Source organism: Ambystoma mexicanum, chromosome 9 (assembly GCF_040938575.1).
Source record: "Ambystoma mexicanum isolate Mex_15411 chromosome 9, UKY_AmexF1_1, whole genome shotgun sequence".
NCBI lineage: Eukaryota > Metazoa > Chordata > Amphibia > Caudata > Ambystomatidae > Ambystoma > Ambystoma mexicanum.
In genome coordinates, this window is record NC_090931.1 from 124,444,457 (window position 1) to 124,470,097 (window position 25,641).

Consider the following 25,641-nt stretch of genomic DNA (forward strand, 5'->3'; position numbering starts at 1 on the left):
AGCAGTGGAGAGGGAGAGAGAAAGTAGAAGCAAAGAGGAAGGTTTTGAGGTGCTTCCGGAACCGGAGATGGTTCTCCTCAAGTTTCAGGGAGGCAGGAAGGCTGTTCCAGAGGGAGGCCCTTGCCAAGGAGAGTGATCTACCCCCATCTCGTTGCTTCGAGAAGCGGCTGACCCTGAGGGAGTTGGAGACGGATGAGCAAAGGGCTCGGGAAGGAAGATATTTAGGAAGAGAAAGTTGAAGGTATTTAGGCTCCAGGCCCCAGAAGGCCTTGTGGACAATGCAGAGGGTTTTGAACTTTATCCTCGCAGCCACTGGGAGCCAGTGTAGAGACTTCAGTCCTGGAGAGATACGGTCCCTGGGCTTCTTTTCTGGGTGAGTTGCAGAGGGCGGCGAGTGGAGGCAGGCACAATAAGATAGAGACTGTTACAGTAGTCCAGCTTTGAGAGAACCAGGGCTCGTGAGACAGTGAGCTTCTGGGGGAAGGAGAGGAAGGGAAGAATACCTCTGAGGAGGTGCAGCTGGTAGTGTGACTTCTTAGAGACGTCAGATATATGAGGAGAGAAGGAGAGTGTGGAGTCGAAGATAACCCTGAGCTTTTTTGCCTTGCAGGTAGGAGCAGGAAGAGGGCCAAGAGAGGCCGGCCAGAGAGCTGCAGGGAAGGAGGGAGAAGACCAGGTTATAGACCCGAGGTCAGAAAGGGCATTTTACAAGGTCTTCAGGGCCCTTAATTCCGGGTATGGCCCAAGGACAAGGTCTATAAAGCTGTTATGTCCCTAATGAAATAAACTGAAGAGTTCCCAGAAGCCCAGTCCACGTGTAATGAGGAGGAAGGGGCATGGATTAATTGGCAGTGGGTCATGTCTGCCAGGTGGGGCCTGGCGAAGGCTGCAGGCAGTGGTGAACGGGGTGCCACCTGCCCTACCCACCCTAACGAGCAAAGCAGTGGGGACAATGAGAGTGGCACTGGGAGTTGGGCCTTCACCCCCTCCAAATGAAGGGAAGGAGTTGGGGAGAGGGGAGGGTCATTTTTGTGTCTGGGCCACGTCTGTCAGGTGCAGCCTGGAAATTGCAATGGGGGTGTGCCATGTCACTCCCCCGGTACATAATAAAGAGCAAAGTACACAAAATGAGCCAGTAAGTTATATTCGGTTTTAGTTTATACTATTTAAATAATTAGGTTGTCTTTTTCTCATGAGCTACTTTAAGCACAATATTAAAGTGAAAGTTCTTCTCTACAAAAGGGAAAGCTGTGTTCCATGTCTCAGCTTTTACTTTGTTGTGTTAGATGATGTTGGAGTGTCTTTTTGAAAGATATCTTGCTTTGAAACTGTTTTTGTAATGCAGTGAAATGCTTTCTGTTGTTTTCCTGGATGCTTCTGAAGTCAGTATATCTATTCAGTTTATGTAAGTCAGTTTACATAGGATGCAGCCAATATCAGTATGTATACCTTATTCTACTCTCCGACCCTCTGCAACTTACCAGATCAGGACTGTGAGAATTGTCCTTGGCCTCAAGCCCAGGGATCGTATCTCTCCAGCACTGAAATCTCTGCATTGGCTCCCAGTGGCTGCGAGGATTAAGTTCAAGACCCTCTGCATTGTCCACAAGGCCTTCTGGGGCCTGTGTCCTCAACACCTTCACTTCTCCCTTCACAAATATCTTCCTACTTGAGCTCATCCAACTCCTTCAGGGTCAGTCGCTTCTCCAAGCAATGAGTTGGTGGTAGATCTCTCTCTTGGGCTGGGATCTCCATCTGAAACAGCCTTCCTGCCTCTCTGAAACTTGGGGAGAACCATCTCTGGTTACAGAATCACCTCAAGACCTTCCTCTTTGCTTTGGCCTTCTCTCTTCCTCTCTGCTGTTGCATTCCTGCCTGATACTGCACTGGTCACCTGGTTACCCTCTGATTTTGGAGCAGGTCCCTGCCTGCCCAGTTGCACACCCACACTGCGTCCCGGCAACCCTTGCACTTGGGTATGCATCTGTAACCCTACAGTCTCCCTACCTGCACTTTTGGACACCAGTTATCTGCACTTACCCTTGCACCTGCCACCTGCTGGCCGCACTTCTTGTTATTGATTTGATCCCATGTACAGCACCGCCCCATCCCCTTTTCCCCTGGCACTTTTCCCCTCGCCCTTGCCTGCACTTGCGCGCTCTCAATGTCACTTGGCCTAGTAAGATCATTGTCTCTGTCCTCCCTCTGTTCCCCCTTCCTTGCCTCGTCGTGCCTTGAAACACTTGCACATAGGTCTGTTACAAATGCCATATCATATCATATCATATCATATCATATAATTGACTGCATTCTGAATATTCTGATGGCTGAAGGGAGGTCAACAATCGCTGTATGATGCATGAATGTGAAGGTAATGGGAATGTTGAGAGAAGGCTGTGAGTGAAAGTTCTGAGAGTTTCAGGTGGAAATTAACAGTTTACCAGTCTGTGAGTCGAAGGAACTATTCAACTTTAACTTTGTACCCAGCGAGGATGGTCTGAGGGTCCCTGTATACCTGTCTGGACTCAGCATCCACTAGCTCGGTGCAGCAGCCGGCCTCGCTGACCACCCCACTGTGGGATCCTAAGGTGAGGCAGGGGACTTTGGTAAACTAGATACTCTCTTTTAGCATGGAGTCAGTGCCACACCCAGCACCTAAGACAGGATGGGCAGAGCAGCCTTCCTAGAATGCTAGCACAGGCTATTTATACGTCACGTGCCTGCGCCTCTCGTTGTGCATTTGGCTTATTGATATATTTTGTCACCTGTTAGAAAACTTTCCCACACACATGCCATCAGGTTTTCTCTGGTTTGAGACTAGAATACTGGAATCAAAGGCTTGACTTGGGTTCAATCTTTGAGCGAGGGGCCACTTCTGCTGCTAGCAGGATGCTCTCGGCCAAATGATGGAAACCTCCAAAGTTGTCTATTTCCACACCATTGTCTTTCCTCAACACCTGCACCCCCTTTTTAATTAATCTGGGACTCTCTTTGTAGATTGCATTCTTCTGCCATTGTAGTGCTTACATTGTGCTTAATCATGGATTTTATTGACCTTCTTTTTTCTTTCCCAATAGTTATGGTGACGATACAAGGACAAGTAAGAGAATTTACATTTTGTTTTTACATTTTCTCATTTAGTTTTTTATAATGCACATCAATACATGTATAATAGTTATGCAAACAATACGGATAAGCAATGCAAGTTCATGCAAACTGTTGCCTTAAACGAGGTAATGCACTGAGAAATGTCACTGTTGCAAAAGTGCAGTGTACAAATACAGGTTCAGGATGCCTGCTTAGCAGCGTACTGATTACTGGGCTAATAAGAGCATTTCGCACTGGGAGGATTGAGGGATTTCAGTGTCTTTTTTGGTGTTGCTGATATTCAAGGGAAGTGAAGACATACAAACATGAAACCCAATCTACAAACCTTGCCTCAAAGCCCCAATCGCCCCCACAGGGCCTATCTTTCAATATTACCTTAGGGGGCGAAATGCATCAGAAATATGGATGGGAAATAGCTGCAGTCACAAGCAATGTTGCCTTCACAGGTGCCCAGTCATTGAATGCAGTGACAGGTCCTCTGCCCTCAGGGGCACACCTGATACCATCTTGGGTTGGCATGGGTGTGTGCACAGTTCAGTTCTCCACTGGATGCTTGAATAATGTAAACTCTCTGCTTTGCTCCTATGGGCTTTGTCCTGCCACGTGTGAGGTCATCACATGCTTAGGGGACCCTGAAGATATACATTTAGAAGCAGTCACAGGAGATGGGCTGACGACAGATCCCCCCGCATCACCCCCTACTTCCCCCACCAACACACCTGCTTTTTTTTCATCCCCACCAGGGCTCATTAGAAGTGTGAACTGTGGAAAGGGCATGCCACAACTACTCTTCACTGCAAGGTCCTTGCATGGTTTACTGTTTTCCTCCAAAGGACACAAACCTTACCCCTGTTCACTACATATCAAAGCCTCGTTAAGAATTAATGTTCAAATGTTCCTCTGCTAGGACTTAACACTCAAAGGGTAAGAGAACCCAACAGCCAAGGTTGGTGGCCACCATCTGTGTATGATTACACTGGGGTGCCGCTTGCTTTATGCCAGGGTTTTCCATGTTAGAAACTCATGATGAAATCCATTACAGAGTCTAACTGCCTGAGGTTGTGTCCTGAGCTTCCACTCAGACTTTGCTGTGTATGGTCATGGACTCTCCCTGATTCAGAGAGCGAGCACTGCAGTTTCTGAATCAGATGTGGCCTGATGTCCGAATGGCTTCTGGAGTTGACTTTCAATAGACCCTGAGCGAGACCCCAGGAAGAGTGATTGAGTGGCCACCAAGTGTTTGAATGGCGGCAACCCTGAGATTGGGAGATGAGATCCCCCTTCCAGTTTCCTTCATGAGCTGCGGATCTAAACTCATACATCCTCTCTCAATGAGAATCCTCAGTCCTGGGGAAGGGCTTCGAAGAACAAAGAAGAATGCATTCGAAGAGGAATCGTGCTGAAGCTCTGCGCGTGTGTGATAGGGCAATATGCTTCTTCACCTTTACCAGAGAGAGTCATCCCTTGACCCAACAGTGAAGGCACACCCTTAAACGCTCACACCAGAAAAAATAAGACCGCTAGGGAAAAAGGACGCAAAAAATTCTTGCAGTGATAACAAGTTTTAATTCTACAAAAAGAACTCTGCTGCCATGGAACGTTCTGGCGATAAAGGGTTCAAGCAGAAGCTTAAAAGGAGACACAGCGTCATGGGTTATGTCATTACATATGGTGGAAACTTGTGTGGCTGGTTGGTCCAACCCTATACATGGTCGACCAGCTCCTTAGGGCATGCCAAGCTATTAGTGCCAGCCCAGACCATCCATCTTCCATCATGTGAGGTCTGCTAAGCTCATCGTCTCCAGGGAACCAAGGCCAAATAGCAATTAGTTACAGTTGTGAATAGTGCTACTCTATAATTATACAGTGCACCTGGCATGCTCAAAGCCTGGCACAGGGCTGTGCCTCGCATTACAAATCATGTCATTTTGAAATAAAGGCGGGATTACCATGTTCTTAGATCTCTTATGGTTGATCGGTTTATGGTCGGTGGTCTGGGGTCAACTGGTATCTCGGTATTCAGGGGGTCTTAGGACTGGAGCAGTTACAAGGGCTATAACTCGTAGTTGGCTGGGTGAGGGTCGGAGACCTGCTGGGGCCTGTTTGTGATAACACATACATCAAGGTGCCCAGTACTGTCTCGTGGCCTTTCGGGGCACCTTCTTTCTTAGAACAAACATATTAGCAACATTTTAGAACAGAAAAGGATTTCTGTGGAAGTTACCAACGAGGGCGTCTCTCATCACTCTTGGGGTCTGCTCAGATTTCCCCTTCAGGCTTGCGGCTTGTGTTTATCACACTAAATATTGCATAGCTGTGCAGGCCTTATGCTTCAGCCATGGCTACTCAGTATTTCCTAAATTGTGCCTACTTGTATGCACGCACTATGTTGAAGCGTCTAAATTGTTTGTAATATTATGATCGTGTGGGGACATTTAGGACGCACCCCAGGGCTATTAGAGGTCTTCCAATGGGGCTTGCTTCACCCTAAAGCGCCTAGGGGCGTGTAATATTTTGCTCCCTTCGCAACAACACGAGCAGGTGCATTTCCAGCTCAGACACCATTTGGTTTTGGAGAGTCTCTCTTCTGTACCTATGATTATCGTGCCCCACAACTATGAGCACTAGAACCTATGGCTACCAAAGACCTCATCTCCATTGATCTAAAGTGGGACATCCCAGATCTGCCACAAGAAGCTTTGCTTCCATTGATCCCTGCCTTAGAGCACACAATTGAAGTCTGGACCTCTCGTTATTCCAAGTAATAGTGTAGTACACTGTACTTGTGCACACCCTCCTCCTCCCCTGTGAGTTGGCGTTTACTGGTCATCCACACCTGCCACTTGATGAGCAAGGGACAGGTTGCAGGACATTCTGGTGGCATATTTTAGAACCTGCTCTCATAGCCTGAAGGCAGTGCTAAGGCAAGCACTTCTACTGGAAACCACCATCATCTCTTGACTAGACCCTACCAAGACTTGACAAAGCATGGCAACACCGCACCACAGCCAGCGGCAGGAAAGAGGCTTGTGGAGCTCCATTTATTCGATCCTGGCATCACTAAAGAATTCATCACCGCATTAGGTGGCAGGTTTGGGTGGTAACAGCCACTAGCCTGAGCCAAGGCAGGGCCCATGGCTATTGCCACTTTTAACACCCGGCGCGTTTAGATCGATCAGTGCTACAAGTGTTTATTTTGGGCAAAGATGATGTTTCTTTTGAGGGATGGGCCCGAAGTGCGGTGCGTCCATAAATCAGCTGATGAATCAGCCCAAGGCACTGTTGCATCCGCCCTGCATCCCGCTACGCAGTGACGCAGGGCGTGCCAATAAAAGCCCCGCCCCCGAGCATGGGAGGCAGTTCCAGGGCAGACCTACATCCTGAGTGCATGTGTTTATTTCGGCTCCCGTTGGAGCTGCGACATCGAGGCCTCGCGGCCTAGCCTCTGATCTGTCCGCTCTCCAAGCGCCCAGGGCTGCGGAGACACGGACATAACAATGGCGACGAGGGGAACCACACGGAGCTCACGCGCTCGACGCTGCTAATGGCCCGCGGCCATCGCAATTAAATTTTTGGACACCCGGTGGTGGAGGCAGCAATACGACCCCCCTCCCCCACCCACAAAAAAAAAACAAATATATTATTTCCTGTCATTTGCCATCGTGGGGGCTTGGGAGGCGCACGGGTAGTTGGAGAAAGATGCACGTGGCAGCAAGAAGCCTGGCACATGGCACACGGGGAGCAGTAATGAGCTGTCGTGGAACGCAGGCTTGTGGAAGGGCATTCTACCCGAAGCCAATTCAGGACGCTGATTGGCTCCTACCTGAAGCCAATCCAGGATGCTGATTGGCTTCCACCCGCCGGTGCTAACACATGGTATTTCCTTCAAAACCCAACTCACTGCAAAGACCATCTGCTTCACAAACAAAGGCTTCCACAGCAATACTTTCTAATCCACAGAGAGCAGCCACAGGCACCCCCTGCCTTGATCCAAGGATACCGTTTCACAGATGCCCAGAATGTTTGGAGTCAATGGTTTTGAGCTGCAAATAATCCAATCGCTCCATCTTCAGAAACGTTGTATTCTTCTGTTAGTGCTTCGTACCTTTAGAAGATGCATGCATTCATGTATTCATCCATTTATTGACAGAGCTTTAGATACAGCCCACATTAAGTAAGCAAAGGTCTCTCCAGGAAGCGCATCTACAAGCAAGAAGGCTAGATGCAAATAATTATTTTGTGACTTTGTGCTTTCAGGCAGCGAACAGGCTCGGACTGGCCTATAGGGCAATAGGGCAATGCCCGAACAAAAAACGTAAAATATGATTGTGTGGCACGTCTTTTTGGTCAATGTGGCCCACTTTTTTGCCCATGTGGGTCAGTTTGCTAAATTACGTCATCATGCGGCAAGTAGCTTTGACCAGTGCTATTGGGGACATTTTCTTTAAAATGCACAATTTGCAGCACATTTTATAAAAGGCCTCCCCCTTGGGTACTACTCAACCAGTCTGTCACAAAAGCAATGAATCTTCATATGCAACTGTGGGCCACCTTTTCATTGGTGCCCGTGCCAATTGTATGCTCCAGGCCAACCCTGTTTGAGCAAAATGGGTGGATTCTACCTCTGAGTGGGTGAATTGCCTCCACCAACAGAAAGCTCTGCTCAATAGCGCCAGCAGGAAGCCGGTGCCAGGGCCACACTGCATCCCATTCCACGTGCTCTGCCAGAACCGAATCCCACATGAGCATGATGAGACCAGCTTAACATGGAGAAAAATTGTAGATTATGAGTGGCATTTTGATGGGTTAGATCTCGGTGTTCTGTGGAGGGCAACTACAGCTATCCTTCACACCTGCCTCTTCTAGCGTGGCCCGAGGAACGCCCTTCCCTGGAGGGGGGAGTGGGACATTGGGCCTCTTACGACCCTGCTGGTGCGGATAGAATGGTGGTGGTAAATCCGCCACCACCGGTCTTTCCGGACCGGCTGATTAAGAGTCCTGCAGGCGGGAGGTGTCACTCCCGCCAGGTCTGACCTGGCAGGTTTAACACCACCCGCCTGCAGGTGGATATGGAAACACCGGCACCATTACAGCATGGTGCCGGTGTTTCCACTTCCCCATTCCCATGGAGTCCTCTGGGACTCCATGGGAATGGGGATTAACAGAATTTCGCCTCCGGAATTACCGGGTCACCGGGGTTGTAATGCCCCGGTGATTCCGGCAATCACGGAGGCGGAATGGTAATAGGAGTCCAGCGGTAACCTGCCGGTATTTCTGCATGGTTAACGCCGGACTCATAATGAGGCCCATTGTCTCCGTTGCCAAGTACAGGCATTCTTAGCCCATCGCTGGCTAGAGGCTGCCAGATAGGTTGTTGAACGGATCCTCTACTCTTGATGCTGAACAACTACATGAGTATGTATATTGTGTGTTATTCCTCGTTGCCCAAACTTTTGCATAAATCTCTCTACTATTTTTCTCAGCGGACGGTAAATGGTATTTGTGTACTTAGGGGCTTAGTGTGGTAAGCCTTAGCAACTTGCTGACTTGCTATGATCGAACATGTGGCATTGATGTTCAGTACCTAAACTGTACATATTCCACTTATTGAGGCAAGTGAGTAGGCTGGGGGGCATGGGGCACCATCAGTCAAGTGTCAGGTGAGGAGATTGAGAGCTCTGCACCCATAGTAACAATCGTCCAGCGAAGCCAACTCACCTGGCAAGCTCCCACTTATTAGGTAGACCAGTTTGCCTCCCACTGGGAACTGCCAGCAATTCTTCAGAAGCTTTGGTTGAATATGTGCAAGCTCACACTGCTGCAGAAAGCACTGTCACATGCATGTGTGTGATGCATCCTAAGTATATCACTGTGCTGTATCCCTGCTTCATAACATTGTATTATGCATCCACCTCAGTGTCCTATCTGTGTCCCCCTAGGTCGATCACACCACAGGCATGGTGATGGACTACCTGGACCTGAAGGAGCGCGTGGAGGTAAACTTCTTCTTTCCACCTAAGAGATAAAGGGACATTCAGAGGGTGCTCCTTTCATCTACTGATCATCCCCTCCTAACCTGAAGCAGCCATCTCAGGACTTCCATATATGTCCAAGCTCCAGGATGCACGGGGAGCATACATATGTCACACCAATGCATCACCCTTTGTTAACTCTCCATTTTGAGACGCCCAGGGGCCAAATTACAGAAGCATTGCACTGCTAGTAGTAACATTAGTTCTAGGACAAAAACAAATTTCGAAGATATAATAATTGGCTAGTTATAACGCGCTTAATACCCAGAGGTTTCTAACCACGTACCCAGGGATCGAACCTGTATTCCTCCACATCGTCTTGCTTCCAAGGCGAGTGTGTTGCCCCTGAGCTATCCTGATGCATTTTTGCACCAGGGCAAAGGACTAAGATTAGGACCTGATGAACAAAAATCTATTGAAATAACATGTCTTTTGCACTTGGACAATTCTTGCACTACTGATAATTGTGCTTGCACTGGTGCAAACATTCTGCCTGTACACGGTTTACTGTTTTTATTGCGTACCTTGGGTAGACCCAGTGAAATAAGCTGCAGGCGGCATGTCTGCATATCTCTGGTCTCTGCTACAGTGTATCTCCCAGTGAGTTGATAGTTTATTTTGATATGATAGTTTATTTATATAGCGCCTATACACAATGTGTTTCAAAGTGTTTCAAGGCAAGGGAGGGAACAAGGGAAAATGCAATGACATTCTTATAGGCCATGAACAGTAGAATGTGAAATGAACTATCATACTCGGCCTGATGACATTTCAGATAGTGCAAGAGCTAAGACATAGAAAAGGAAGGGAGGGGAGAGTGGGAAGGAAAAATGGAAACAGACAGGTGACTACTGTACTAGGACTGACGACAGTGCTGGAGGGGGGGGCACAGTAAGGGGAAGCGACAGACGAGGTTGCTATCATACTAGGTCCATGGATAATTCTGATAGAGTAAGTGCGTAGGAGAAAGGTAGGGGAGGAGGGGAGGAGATAGGAAAAGGGAGAGGGGAGGAGAGAAAAGAGTGTAAGCAGTCAAAAAGAGTGGAGAAGCAAGAGGGGACAGTGAATAGAACTGAAGAAATCAGTAGTAACACATAATGTTGCAAGCCAGGATACAAGATGGCGATGAGAACAGCATGATTCAGGACCACCATGAGTACAAGATGCAAAGGAAATCCAGCATGAGAGTTGAGAAAGGGTAATGCACCGTGAATTAATGAAGTCCATAAAAGTAAAATCCAGCATTGGCCACAAGACAGTGATGGTGAAATCAGGATGTATCAGGACTGACTCCTGTGTGTGGGAAGAGGGGGGGGGCACAAGGGAACAAGACAGGGGACCAAAGAAGGTGGGGATTGCCTGTGGGGACATAGGGTATAAACAAACACATGTTGTTGCATGCTTACCTGCTGTCTAAGCAGGGGTTCGGGTCCTGGATCCTCCTGGTCCGAACAGGTCCAAACAGGAATTGCCCTTTGCTTTGGGCACCCGGGTGAGAGACACCATTGATCTAAGAGTTAAGAGCAGGAAGGAAGAGGCAGGACTAAGAAGGTGGGTGGTGCTTAGGCCAGGTGACCAAGATCTCCGATCTCTGCTCTGATGCAGTTGACTTGAGACGTTTACCCAAACAATCCACCCAATGAGTGGCAGTCAGGGAGTGACTTCCCTTAAAGGGGCGTTTCAGGGTGGCCTACTGGTCGGGCTTGAGGAGCTGGGAGGATCCTGGGGAATCTCCTATCCCTCCAGGGGCTGCATCACTTAGCAGGTAGCTTCCCCTACCCCCACCAGAGTCCCCATGTCCATTGCAATAGAGAACCAAAACGCCCGCAGCCTTGCATGGTCCATTGATCCTGCACGCTGGTAAACAGAAATTGTGAAAGGGAAACTATGTTTCCCTTTGATCTTTGAATGCAGCCCAGGGGCGCCCCCTCATCTGCAGAGAGCAGCTGGGGGAGTGCTCAGTATTTACACTGGGTTGGCTGGACTCCTCCATTAATGGGCGCGGTTACTGGCAAGTCAGTGCCCCTTGCCCATTATTGACAAGCCACAACTGCTCCCAAAACCATCAACAGCACTGTTACCAGGTTAAGTGTTTGCAGTATCTCCAATGCCCGACCGTGAGAGACAGACACTACCAAAAAATGTAGTCAGGAAACACAAGCAAACCTGGCAAAACGCCACAAAACTGAGAACTCACCAACCATACCAGGACAGAAGCCTGGCATACAAGAGACGGGCCTTAGATCACCTCCACAGCCCTCGCTTAAACATTTCCAAATGCTAAAGGGGCCAAACAAGGTGTAGCGGCATGGTTCAAATCTCTGCCACTTCCTTAAGGAGATTGGCCATATCAGAAACCTACAGGGTTATTCACAATTCCTGCCTGAATACACCAAGCAACAAAAAAGTCGGGAAGGAGGATTTAGAATTATTCTTAACATCTGGCGATTGTTCTGGGCACAGCCTGCCAAGACATTACAGAAAGGGGAAAGATTATATGTAAATCAGGGTTGGCCCCACCCATGCCAAGCAAGCAGTTTGGATGGTCAAATGCATGCTCAGAGTTGAGCAGAGGTGCGGGGAGAGCACCCTGGAAGAAACAGAAGAAGTCTTCTGGTTTTGGGCTTGTTAGGGAATGCCAACCCAATGGAGCCCAATAGAGCCCTCATGCTCTACTACAATCTATTACCATCACCGTCTACTACCATCATCGGAACAGCAAGCATTTTCTGAAACTCTTGGCACTACCATGTGCAGTCATCCAATCTGACTCATTGGCCACTCCTGCATGGAACTTGTCCACACCTTTAGTCTCAGGGAAATCTACCACCAAGAGCTAGGAAGTGACAACACCCTCACCGCCACTCTACACCCTCTCATCCCTCAACAAACTCCTCACTACTAACATCGTGCATTGCTACACCTACCATACTCCTACAGATGACCTCCTAGGTCTAGTGTACTTAACAGATTCAGAACCTGTCCATCTTCTTCCAACTACTGTGCTATTCATTTTTGCACTCCACAATCCTGGGCTGCCTATATGACTAACCTACCCGTTGTTACCAACCACAAACAACATAGAGATTTTCATATCCACACACAGACAATGGATACTGCCCACCAGCATCCATCAACACTAAAGGTTTCTGCATCTGCCTTCCTGCTATCCGACTAACACACCCCGCAATCCTTTCTTTCTTACAGAGCCATGCACAGTGAGGCCAACATTATTGGCAGAAGGGTGCTATATAAGTACACTTTACATTACATTACAAAGCTTCAAGCCCATAAATTAACACTGATCACGTGTTCCAAACTCAGCAAGGCATTCTCATTTAGGATTGTAATCTCTCTCACACACACATACTCGGAAGCCGGGTCCCACGCCCATAAGCATCCTCTGATGCGTCATCCCAAACCATAAACACACTCTGATGCTAGGCTCCAAGTTCATAAACACACTCGAGGAAGGGCTTCAAGCCAACCAACACACTCTAAAGTAGATTTCAGACCACACTCTAAAGCAGGTTTCCAAACCCATAAATACATTGTAATGCATGAACACCTAATGCAGGGTTCTTATCCCACACACACATTGTAACAGAGTGTTCCACCTCCATGAACACAATCTGATGACCTTTTCAAGCTCTGAGGCAGGGTCCTAAACCCACATACACACTCTATAGCAGGGTTCAAAACCATGAGGACCCACTATTGCAGCATTCCAATCCTACCCACACACGTTAATGCTGTGTTCCAAGTCCACACGGACACTCTGGTGCAGTGTTGCAAGGCTAGACACACAATCTACTGGGGGATCTAGGCCCCCGAAGCACAATGTAACACAGGGTTCCAAGCCAATAAGCATACTCTGATGTAGCATTCGAGTCCCATGAACAAACTCCAATGCTGGGTTCCAAGTCCATAAACACACCCCAAAGAAGGGTTCCAAGTCAAAAACGCACACTCTTAAGCAGTGTTCCAATCCCACAAGAACATTATAAGGCAAAGTTCCAAACACACACAGGTGCTCTCATGCAGGAACACACTCCAATGCTGGGTTGCAAGTCCACAAATAGATTCTAGTGCAGGGTTCCTGGGCCATAAGAACATTCTAATGGGGATTCTAGATCCGCAAGCACATTGCTGGGAAAGGCTCCAAACTCATGTGATAATGAAGAGATCAAAGTCCTTAAACATGCAACGCCCACAAGCCATTTGATTAAAGTGGACCTTTTACAAATTGTCTGTTCTTAACAGAACTCCAAAAGTACTAGGAGGGCCGGTGCCTAAAAGTAAGCACACACACGATGAGGAAAAATGCTTGTGTGATTTCACAGTTCGTGCTCAGTCTAAAATTCATGTATAGAATATTTAAATGAAGTCTAAACTATGTTCATTTGCACAATGATTTATTGGTAATTGCTGCATCTACCTTAGGTACGATTCCTTCATCCTTTTCTCAATTCGTGTTTCAGTTCATCCACATGTATTCACACAAACTCCATATGAACACACACACACACACACACACACACACACACACACACACACACACACTCCATGTATCCACCCACTAATCTTCTGCACTCATTCGCCCTTCCGCACACAAATTCACCCATACACCCTCAAACTTACCCTGCTGCATGCACAAATTCACCCATGCACCCTCAAACTTACCCTACTGCATGCACAAAATCTCCCATCCACCCTTATACTTACCATATTGCATGCACAAATGCTCCCATCCACCCTCACACTTACCCTACTGCATGCACAAATGCTCCCATCCATCCGCACAAACTCACCAATTCAACGAGCATGAACCCATCAATTGAAAACAAACTCATCCATCCTTCAATGCACCCACACAGACTCACCTTGCCAGCCACCAAACAATCCTTACACACAAACGTATCGAACCACCTACAGGAACAAATTCATCCACTGAGCCTCCCCCTCATCCATGCACAATCGAACATATGTGTCTACTCAGTTTCAGAAAGATATTCCAGGATACTGTTAGCTTGTCAATCCTGCTGATGTATTGCCCTGTATACATATCCTCATATAAAACTGATTTGTACACTGAGTATACCTAAGGGTCCACGTGATGGATGGACATGTGTTGCAATTAGTCATGGGCATGACTGTCAAGTGTGCATGTTGATTTCATGTTGTAATTGTGCTTGTGGTTTAGCTTTAAGGTTATGTTGGTCCAAGGGGCTTTAGAAGGTCCCAACAGGACTCACCCATATGCATATCTAGTAACCAGTAAGCAACCACACACACAACCGTACCCATAAGTACACTTACAAACCCAGCTACACGAGTTCCTCATCAAACTACACTCAGTCATGTTCTCGAAGCCACCCAATAACCCTTCAACACAAGCAACACCAATGGCTAGAAAGTCACCCATCCATCTAGTCACCAACCCATCCCCATACGTGCATGAATGATGAGAGATAGAAACCCAACTTCTCTTCTCAATGAAGAAACACTTTAACATGTACCAAAGCTTGTGTTATCTGTCTTCTGCCAATAGAAAGCTATCATGGAACCTCTGGACCACAAGAACCTGGACAAAGATGTCGCATATTTTGCAGATACTGTAAGGTAAATGAACAGGCTCACTGCAAGAAATGTAACGTTATGACCTGCAAACAGCTGTACATTTTTCTGATTATTTTATTTATTTTAATGTTAAAAGTGCGGATCTAGCTCGGGAGCTGCGGAGCGCTGTGCAGAGTGTGCAAAGCCAGGGTTTGGACTGGCACCTTTTAACAGTATTGCAGCACTGTGAGTTGGGGACTTTGCGTCAGATGATACGTCCTTTGGGATTAGCCCTTGGTCAGGTGTTGTAATAAAAGCCCAATTTTGAGAGACTTGTGAAATTTGGGAATTGTGGGGCATTCCGAGCAGATACAAGGATCGATCTCCCGAGGGTGGGTGTTTGGCAATTATCATATAACACATTCTGAGACAATATTAATATAATAATTCGTATGAAAATTCTGCTGCACATAATTAGAATAAATGGTTCCATGTCATTTCACCGCAGGATGTTTTTTCGCTGGGTTTTTTACTGCGATTCTTTTAAGAAAAAGACCAGTGAATTTATTTATAATCATTTTTGGGGGGTTCCCCCACCAAGCCCCAATTCCCTTCCATTTTATATGTATTCCTAAACACCCACTCCCTGTATACATAATTTTCTTAACCCCCCTGAAAAAATTGGATGGGTTTTTTTCGTTAATAAATTTGCTGTAAAAAAAAACCCCAGCCATAAAACATCCCGCGATGAAAAGACGTTGTTCGAAATAAATATATCCAAATGCAGACTTTGAAGTATGTTATTTGCACATTATTGTGATGAATGAGTTTTCAAAATTAATGAGCATCACTATGGTGAGCTTCAATTAGCATTATGGCTGGGCATGGTGCCCCGGTGGTACAAATCAGTGCTGTAAAAAGATCTTTCACGATTTGTGCAAATTTGGCACATTAGGATTGGTTCAAAATGCCCATTAAACATTCACATTTGTGTATTCTTTTGATTGGGCTTAAACCCTGCATCGCTCTATCCTTGAAATATAAAGACAGTGGGCCTCATTAGGACCCAGGCGGTAAGGGGTTTATGGCGGCGTAAACAGCGCCGACCCTTACCGCCTGATTCCGAGGTCCCTTACCGCCATGGAGGATTTAACACCTGCTTTTAGCAGGTGTTAAAATCCATGGCGCTAAGGGACCTTGTTGTTAATTACGCCACCGTAATTTACGGTGGCGTAATTAACGCCTTCTCCACTCCCATTATGCCCTTTGGGCCAAAAATGGGAATGGATAAGGGTAAATGGGGACTTACCGCCCCGCCAAGGTCGGAATGGGGCGGTAAGTCTGCCAACCACCATGGCGTAAACATAGTTTACGCCATGGTGGTAAAGGTACGACCCAGGCGGTAACGTACCGCCTGGGTCGTAATGAGGCCCAGTTAATGGCTAATTCTATATGGCACGCAGAGATTAGCCCAAGGATGCTCGAGAACCCATGTTCCCTAATGTCAGTGACACCGAATGCTGAAAGGTCCCTGGAACCCCAAGGTGACAGTATGCTCTCTTAATATACCCAATATTCGAATTTCTTATACAAAATTGCTCTATTTTTTATAGCCTCCAATAGGTTGAAACTTGAAATCATTAAGATTGATGTCATATCCGTGATTCATGAAACCTAATGTAAAGGTGTGTTGTCATTTTAAGGAGGCTGCTTCATGTTCAATACCACGTATTATTGCCCCCCCCCTTTTTCAACATATGCACAAATGAACCCCTAAAGAGGGCCACCTTACACCTGTCCATTGAGGTTTCTAAAGGGGCACCTCCCACCAGCTCTGATCGCAGGATGATAATTCTGCCAGGAAATGACCCAACCCTGCATTAGATCTGAAATGCAGGCAGAGCTCGGTGGAGATAGCAACAATCACTGCCCAAGAAATAATGGCCACCAGACAGCATCACCCTGTTGTGTCTCATGATTTTGCTAAGGGAAAAACCCACCTCTTATCTTTTTAATTTTAAACACTGAAGGTCATTTTGCGCAATGTAAAGATGCATTTCAATTGCAAAATATAAGCACTAGAAATTGGTGCACATGATTCACAAAAATGTGTATCTCCTAGGTGTGGAAAAGATGCACAAAGTGTGTGGAATATGTTGTGTCAATGAGCCACACCATGCATGCAAGGGGGCATGGTCTTGAAAACTGGGCAAAAACCTTATTTATAAAACTAAGGCAAATGATTAGCTCCAAAAATGTCTCCCAGCCTATGTTCTGATTAGAAACTGGAGCAAGTGGGCCAGAAAAATTAGCAAGTGACTTCCGATGTTTTGGGGCTCAATCCTTTTCTCACCTTTGCTTTCGTGCAGCCTATGATTACAATGCTTGTACTTTTTGGGGCCTCACCCCCTTTCTTATGTTTGCTTCCATGCAGCCGACCTTTACAATGCTTGTACTTTTTGGGGCCTCACCCCTTTTCTTATGTTTGCTTCCATGCAGCCGACCTTTACAATGCTTGTACTTTTTGGGGCCTCACCCCTTTTCTTATGTTTGCTTTCATGCAGCCGACCTTTACAATGCTTGTACTTTTTGGGCCCTCACCCCTTTTCTTATGTTTGCTTTCATGCAGCCGACCTTTACAATGCTTGTACCTTTGGGGCCTCACCCCTTTTCTTATGTTTGCTTCCATGCAGCCGACCTTTACAATGCTTGGACCTTTTGGGCCTCACGCCTTTTCTTATGTTTGCTTCCATGCAGCCGACCTTTACAATGCTTGTATTTTTTGGGCCTCACCCCCTTTCTTATGTTTGCTTCCATGCAGCCGACCTTTACAATGCTTGTACTTTTTGGGGCCTCACCCCTTTTCTTATGTTTGCTTCCATGCAGCCTACCTTTACAGTGCTTGTACTTTTTGGGCCTCACCCCCTTTCTTATGTTTGCTTCCATGCAGCCTACCTTTACAATGCTTGTACTTTTTGGGGCCTCACCCCTTTTCTTATGTTTGCTTTCATGCAGCCTACCTTTACAATGCTTGTACTTTTTGGGGCCTCACCCCTTTTCTTATGTTTGCTTCCATGCAGCCTACCTTTACAGTGCTTGTACTTTTTGGGCCTCACCCCCTTTCTTATGTTTGCTTCCATGCAGCCGACCTTTACAGTGCTTGTACTTTTTGGGGCCTCACCCCTTTTCTTATGTTTGCTTTCATGCAGCCTACCTTTACAATGCTTGTACTTTTTGGGGCCTCACCCCTTTTCTTATGTTTGCTTCCATGCAGCCTACCTTTACAGTGCTTGTACTTTTTGGGCCTCACCCCCTTTCTTATGTTTGCTTCCATGCAGCCGACCTTTACAGTGCTTGTACTTTTTGGGGCCTCACCCCTTTTCTTATGTTTGCTTCCATGCAGCCGACCTTTACAGTGCTTGTACTTTTTGGGCCTCACCCCCTTTCTTATGTTTGCTTCCATGCAGCCGACCTTTACAGTGCTTGTACTTTTTGGGCCTCACCCCCTTTCTTATGTTTGCTTCCATGCAGCCGACCTTTACAATGCTTGTACTTTTTGGGGCCTCACCCCTTTTCTTATGTTTGCTTCCATGCAGCCTACCTTTACAGTGCTTGTACTTTTTGGGCCTCACCCCCTTTCTTATGTTTGCTTCCATGCAGCCGACCTTTACAGTGCTTGTACTTTTTGGGGCCTCACCCCTTTTCTTATGTTTGCTTTCATGCAGCCTACCTTTACAGTGCTTGTACTTTTTGGGCCTCACCCCCTTTCTTATGTTTGCTTCCATGCAGCCTATGATTACAATGCTTGTACTTTTTGGGGCCTCACCCCTTTTCTTATGTTTGCTTCCATGCAGCCGACCTTTACAATGCTTGTACTTTTTGGGGCCTCACCCCTTTTCTTATGTTTGCTTCCATGCAGCCTACCTTTACAGTGCTTGTACTTTTTGGGCCTCACCCCCTTTCTTATGTTTGCTTCCATGCAGCCGACCTTTACAATGCTTGTACTTTTTGGGGCCTCACCCCTTTTCTTATGTTTGCTTCCATGCAGCCTACCTTTACAATGCTTGTACCTTTTGGGCCTCACGCCTTTTCTTATGTTTGCTTTCATGCAGCCTACCTTTACAGTGCTTGTACTTTTTGGGCCTCACCCCCTTTCTTATGTTTGCTTCCATGCAGCCGACCTTTACAGTGCTTGTACTTTTTGGGCCTCACCCCCTTTCTTATGTTTGCTTCCATGCAGCCGACCTTTACAGTGCTTGTACTTTTTGGGCCTCACCCCCTTTCTTATGTTTGCTTCCATGCAGCCGACCTTTACAGTGCTTGTACTTTTTGGGGCCTCACCCCTTTTCTTATGTTTGCTTCCATGCAGCCGACCTTTACAGTGCTTGTACTTTTTGGGTCTCACCCCCTTTCTTATGTTTGCTTCCATGCAGCCGACCTTTACAGTGCTTGTACTTTTTGGGCCTCACCCCCTTTCTTATGTTTGCTTCCATGCAGCCGACCTTTACAATGCTTGTACTTTTTGGGGCCTCACCCCTTTTCTTATGTTTGCTTTCATGCAGCCGACCTTTACAGTGCTTGTACTTTTTGGGCCTCACCCCCTTTCTTATGTTTGCTTCCATGCAGCCGACCTTTACAGTGCTTGTACTTTTTGGGCCTCACCCCCTTTCTTATGTTTGCTTCCATGCAGCCGACCTTTACAATGCTTGTACTTTTTGGGGCCTCACCCCTTTTCTTATGTTTGCTTTCATGCAGCCTACCTTTACAGTGCTTGTACTTTTTGGGCCTCACCCCCTTTCTTATGTTTGCTTCCATGCAGCCGACCTTTACAGTGCTTGTACTTTTTGGGCCTCACCCCCTTTCTTATGTTTGCTTCCATGCAGCCGACCTTTACAATGCTTGTACTTTTTGGGGCCTCACCCCTTTTCTTATGTTTGCTTCCATGCAGCCTACCTTTACAGTGCTTGTACTTTTTGGGGCCTCACCCCTTTTCTTATGTTTGCTTTCATGCAGCCTACCTTTACAGTGCTTGTACTTTTTGGGCCTCACCCCCTTTCTTATGTTTGCTTCCATGCAGCCGACCTTTACAATGCTTGTACTTTTTGGGGCCTCACCCCTTTTCTTATGTTTGCTTCCATGCAGCCTACCTTTACAGTGCTTGTACTTTTTGGGCCTCACCCCCTTTCTTATGTTTGCTTCCATGCAGCCGACCTTTACAGTGCTTGTACTTTTTGGGCCTCACCCCCTTTCTAATGTTTGCTTCCATGCAGCCGACCTTTACAATGCTTGTACCTTTTGGGGCCTCACGCCTTTTCTTATGTTTGCTTCCATGCAGCCGACCTTTACAGTGCTTGTACTTTTTGGGCCTCACCCCCTTTCTTATGTTTGCTTCCATGCAGCCGACCTTTACAATGCTTGTACTTTTTGGGGCCTCACCCCTTTTCTTATGTTTGCTTCCATGCAGCCTACCTTTACAGTGCTTGTACTTTTTGGGCCTCACCCCCTTTCTTATGTTTGCTTCCATGCAGCCGACCTTTACAGTGCTTGTACTTTTTGGGCCTCACCCCCTTTCTTATGTTTGCTTCCATGCAGCCGACCTTTACAATGCTTGTACTTTTTGGGGCCTCACCCCTTTTCTTATGTTTGCTTCCATGCAGCCTACCTTTACAATGCTTGTACCTTTTGGGCCTCACGCCTTTTCTTATGTTTGCTTCCATGCAGCCGACCTTTACAGTGCTTGTACTTTTTGGGCCTCACCCCCTTTCTTATGTTTGCTTCCATGCAGCCGACCTTTACAGTGCTTGTACTTTTTGGGCCTCACCCCCTTTCTTATGTTTGCTTCCATGCAGCCGACCTTTACAGTGCTTGTACTTTTTGGGCCTCACCCCTTTTCTTATGTTTGCTTCCATGCAGCCTACCTTTACAGTGCTTGTACTTTTTGGGCCTCACCCCCTTTCTTATGTTTGCTTCCATGCAGCCGACCTTTACAGTGCTTGTACTTTTTGGGCCTCACCCCCTTTCTTATGTTTGCTTCCATGCAGCCGACCTTTACAATGCTTGTACCTTTTAGGCCTCACGCCTTTTCTTATGTTTGCTTCCATGCAGCCGACCTTTACAATGCTTGTACTTTTTGGGCCTCACCCCCTTTCTTATGTTTGCTTCCATGCAGCCGACCTTTACAATGCTTGTACTTTTTGGGGCCTCACCCCTTTTCTTATGTTTGCTTCCATGCAGCCTACCTTTACAGTGCTTGTACTTTTTGGGCCTCACCCCCTTTCTTATGTTTGCTTCCATGCAGCCGACCTTTACAGTGCTTGTACTTTTTGGGCCTCACCCCCTTTCTTATGTTTGCTTCCATGCAGCCGACCTTTACAATGCTTGTACTTTTTGGGGCCTCACCCCTTTTCTTATGTTTGCTTCCATGCAGCCTACCTTTACAATGCTTGTACCTTTTGGGCCTCACGCCTTTTCTTATGTTTGCTTCCATGCAGCCTACCTTTACAATGCTTGTACCTTTTGGGCCTCACGCCTTTTCTTATGTTTGCTTCCATGCAGCCGACCTTTACAGTGCTTGTACTTTTTGGGCCTCACCCCCTTTCTTATGTTTGCTTCCATGCAGCCGACCTTTACAATGCTTGTACTTTTTGGGGCCTCACCCCTTTTCTTATGTTTGCTTCCATGCAGCCTACCTTTACAGTGCTTGTACTTTTTGGGCCTCACCCCCTTTCTTATGTTTGCTTCCATGCAGCCGACCTTTACAATGCTTGTACTTTTGGGGGCCTCACCCCTTTTCTTATGTTTGCTTCCATGCAGCCTACCTTTACAGTGCTTGTACCTTTTGGGCCTCACACCTTTTCTTATGTTTGCTTCCATGCAGCCTACCTTTACAATGCTTGTACCTTTTGGGCCTCACGCCTTTTCTTATGTTTGCTTCCATGCAGCCTACCTTTACAATGCTTGTACCTTTTGGGCCTCACGCCTTTTCTTATGTTTGCTTCCATGCAGCCTACCTTTACAATGCTTGTATTTTTTGGGGCCTCACCCCTTTTCTTATGTTTGCTTCCATGCAGCCGACCTTTACAGTGCTTGTATTTTTTGGGGCCTCACCCCTTTTCTTATGTTTGCTTCCATGCAGCCGACCTTTACAATGCTTGTACTTTTGGGGGCCTCACCCCTTTTCTTATGTTTGCTTCCATGCAGCCGACCTTTACAATGCTTGTACCTTTTGGGCCTAACGCCTTTTCTTATGTTTGCTTCCATGCAGCCTACCTTCACAGTGCTTGAGCTTTGAGGGTTTTAATCTTTTTTCTTACCTATGATTTCCATGCAGCACTTTGGAGAACGTGACGTTGCTGATATGGAAAAACCTGCAGAAGGTCCTGAGCCCGGGAATGCTGTACAAAGTGATGGCTTCAGAGGCGGATGCCTACTCAGTGACCTACAGAGGACCTTGACACATGGACTATAATTATCTGATTATTGTTTGACACAGTGGTGAAGCCATGTTCTAGGTTCATCCACTGCTTCAAAAAGAAATTCTTCCAAACCACCGGACACTTCCCTTTCTGCATCGATTTTATAGCACGGGATCTTAGCTAGACATCTACAGGCCTTGCACCGTGCATTTCATTCTAGGTGTGTGTTCACCTCTAAGTATCAACCAAAATCAAACTAGACACAATAAACACCACACAATGCCACAGTTATGCACGTCTATATTCACTCATCAGAAAGAGCAAATAGACAATCAAACCAGTTCACATTTGGTAAACATGGAAACATATGCAGTAAGTGTTTGTAATGGACATATGTGAGAATAAAGGAAATCACAATTTTGCATTGGGTCAGCATAGCAATTCAAATGTAAGTGATTTCTCTCGAACCTTAGAAATCCTAACTGACACTCTTTGGCTATGAAAACAATATGCAGGGAATACAGGTTAAGCTCTCAATTGCGTGCCCACTCTTTATGAGATCATTAGATCGGTAATCTTGATGTTCTGACCCCTTCTGCATGAATAAAGAAGCCCTCCAGCTAATACTTTGGATTCTGGCTACTTTGTTAATCCTTTGGTACCAGAAAGAATACAATGGTTCTGCCTTCTGTGTCCAGTCTGACACTTTGCCAATTAAATGACCCTGCAGAGGAAATCCAAATTGATCAGCAAACTATTTAAATTCACACTGAGCTCCCTGCTTTTCAGAATAATCGTGTCTTTGACTCGCCAGACCCTTCTTGCAGAATACAGTTTCAGATTGTTTCTGCCAGGACACTGCCCCCAATTGAAAAGGAACACTCTCTTCGGCATCGCACTCCAGCCCAGACGATAAACCTTCAGACAGACACACAGGACAGCCCTGTCTCTTCTGTCAGCCAGAAGCACATCTTTCTCCCCAGGAAGCTCGAAGCACCAGATGCAGCACTTCCCTCTCACCAGAAATCTCTAAGTTCCATCCGTTCTCCCCCTTTTAAACCTTTCAGTGAAAACTGCCTCTTAACAATTGTCTCCCTAAATCTTCTCTGGTGTCATCTGTCACCTGTCACACAACATACCAGAATCTTCCAGCACCCATGTCTGTCCCCTCTGATTCTGCTCATGTAATTATCCAGCCGCTGGCTTGAATGTCCTTTGGACAGTATTCTGCATACACCGGCTCCCACTAATGTCGCATATTCCTTCCTCTTCCTGTTCCACACAATGAACTTTTTTTCTCCAGGCCATCACTCTGTTACACTGTTTGCTCTGCCTTGTGAAGCACTGCTGTTTAACTCTCAATGTTGCATTATTTTCTGAAACTGGCGATGAACAGTGAAAGTGTTTGTGCGCCTGTGGCAATATTAGTACACCCAGAGCCTGTGGCCTAAGCTATCTAGCCCACTCAATTCACTCCTATCCTGTTCCTAATCCATTTATTTTCACTTTCCCCTAGCTCCTTTTTTGGTATGAATGTTGGCTAACTTGATGCACTTGTGCATTAACTTAAACTGTACAAAAAGTTAGTTTGGTGTAAATTGACAATGTAGATAGTTTTCTTCTGGGCTTTTAAGCCTGCTGCCAACCCCTTTTTACCCAATACTAAATGTTATTATTAACCCATGCTCTACACTACACACAGAACATGCTACACAAGTTATTCAGCACATACCCTCCCCTACAGTGTGCACCCCACGCTTGCATCTGTATATAGGGTGATTTCAACTCCATATCGAGGCATGCACGGAAATGCGCAAATCCAAGTCCTCATTGCAGAATGGCCCATTTGAAAGTGCCTCGATTCAGCAATGGTGCCAATCTTTGTATAAAGTGAAAGACCTCTCCCAAAGATGAATGCTGCTGCCACCTAGTGGTGAATAGGAACATTTTGATTTGTTTTAAAAAAAAGGCCTCATATACCCCACTGGGTCAAGCATTGCAAACATCAGTGTCTCCTACAATAGAACTGGGTGTACATATAGAAATTCAGACTTATTCCTTTACTCGCAACACAATTATTTATTCTGTATATTTCCCTTGATATAAAGAAACTCTTTAAGCACCAACTACAAAATGTGTCTATTTCAGTATTTCCAGAAGTGTTTTTTAATGATCAGATGTTCATGTTTTTTGAAGGAGTAGAAACGGGTGAAGATGACACTTGCATAGAAATAAAGTTGCAAAGACTTTTTGTTTTGGAAAAAACACATATGACTACAATGAATTCTTGTATTCCTTTTCACTTTTTCAGTGAACATTAAATTGGATATGCATTTATTTCTATTTGTTTACTCATTTTCTAAGGCCAACCATTGGTGGTGCTAACATTACAAGGCAGCAGAGCAAATGAAATAGGCCTTGCGTTTTTAAATAGCTGTTAGTGTTTGTTTATGGATGGGTAGCGAGTTGGATGGATGCCTTATGTCTTCAGGAGACGGGATGTGATTGGTTGCATATTGGGTGCGTGAGTGGTTTTCTTAAGATGATCAAAGAACAATGGCTGTGTTGTGTGCACCTTTGCTGCGGAGCTCATCAGGCCACGCTAATCCTTTGCAATACGAATATCAAGTGCAAAGCTGACCAGGGCATCACTGGGGCCTTGTGCACAGCAGCTCCTATGTTCATTGTAACAAACACTCACAAGCCTACGCGCACAAAAGGGCACTGAGCACCGTGTGCCATGGGATCTAGGCGCTAGCGGGCAACAGTCCTTGGGACGTTGATCATACCTGTGTGAATGCACTCATCGACAGCCCACGAGACACGTAGCTCGACCGGCACAACCTAGCAAATAAGTTAACAATTGATGAATATTAGCGCACAAGCTTAAGACGCTCTGAATCGACCACGCATGCGACCTAGCACAGGGAGTTTGCGGCCCAATGGAGGCCATGTGACTATGTGCATATGTGCTAGGGAATACAAAGGGCCAATTGATAGGACGAGAAGACTTCCATGTATATGAAACCGAGATGAGTGTGCCCGGTTAATGAGCAAAAGGAGCACATGCAAGGTAGCTTTTCTTTTGTGTTGATGTGTGCAGATCAGAAGTACGGAGGTACTGTGTTCATGTTTGTTCCTGGGTGTTTTGTGTCAAGGGCTCTGAGAACTCTGTCCAAAGGGATGGCTCGTCTGAGGCATCGTACAAAGGGCTGATGTTTTTTTTTATTTCTATGTCTGTGCCTGAATAAATGTATTTGTATACAGTGAGCGGGTACATATAGGAGCTGGTAGTCGAGGATAATAGGTGTGCAGTGGGCAAAATGGGTCCAAAAGGGAGATCACAGTGCAGTAAGGATGGCCATAAGCAAGTCAATGGCAGTGGAATCCCAGTGGAGGCAAAATAATGCACTCAACAACATGAAGGCCATAGTGCCATATCAACAGTGGGGGCACATTACAGTGAAACGCCTTGGAGCCACTGGGTATGAATTCCTTTGGAACACCTACGAGCCGGGCCAGAGTAA

At 46.4% G+C, this 25,641-nt stretch overlaps 1 protein-coding gene across 4 annotated transcripts in view; it reads left to right on the forward strand.

Annotated features, from left to right (window-relative positions):
- LOC138487721 (6-pyruvoyl tetrahydrobiopterin synthase-like) overlaps positions 1-24,451 on the forward strand; it is a 577,714-nt gene extending 553,263 nt beyond the window's left edge. For all 4 annotated transcript variants that reach the window (XM_069614268.1, XM_069614269.1, XM_069614267.1 and 1 more), the window contains 4 exons: positions 3,078-3,100; positions 9,048-9,104; positions 14,692-14,762; positions 22,030-24,451. In XM_069614268.1, coding sequence (XP_069470369.1) covers positions 3,078-3,100; positions 9,048-9,104; positions 14,692-14,762; positions 22,030-22,153 — 275 coding nt within the window. In that variant the 3' untranslated portion in view covers positions 22,154-24,451. The remainder of the gene's footprint in view (positions 1-3,077; positions 3,101-9,047; positions 9,105-14,691; positions 14,763-22,029) is intronic.
- Positions 24,452-25,641: the final 1,190 nt, after the last annotated feature.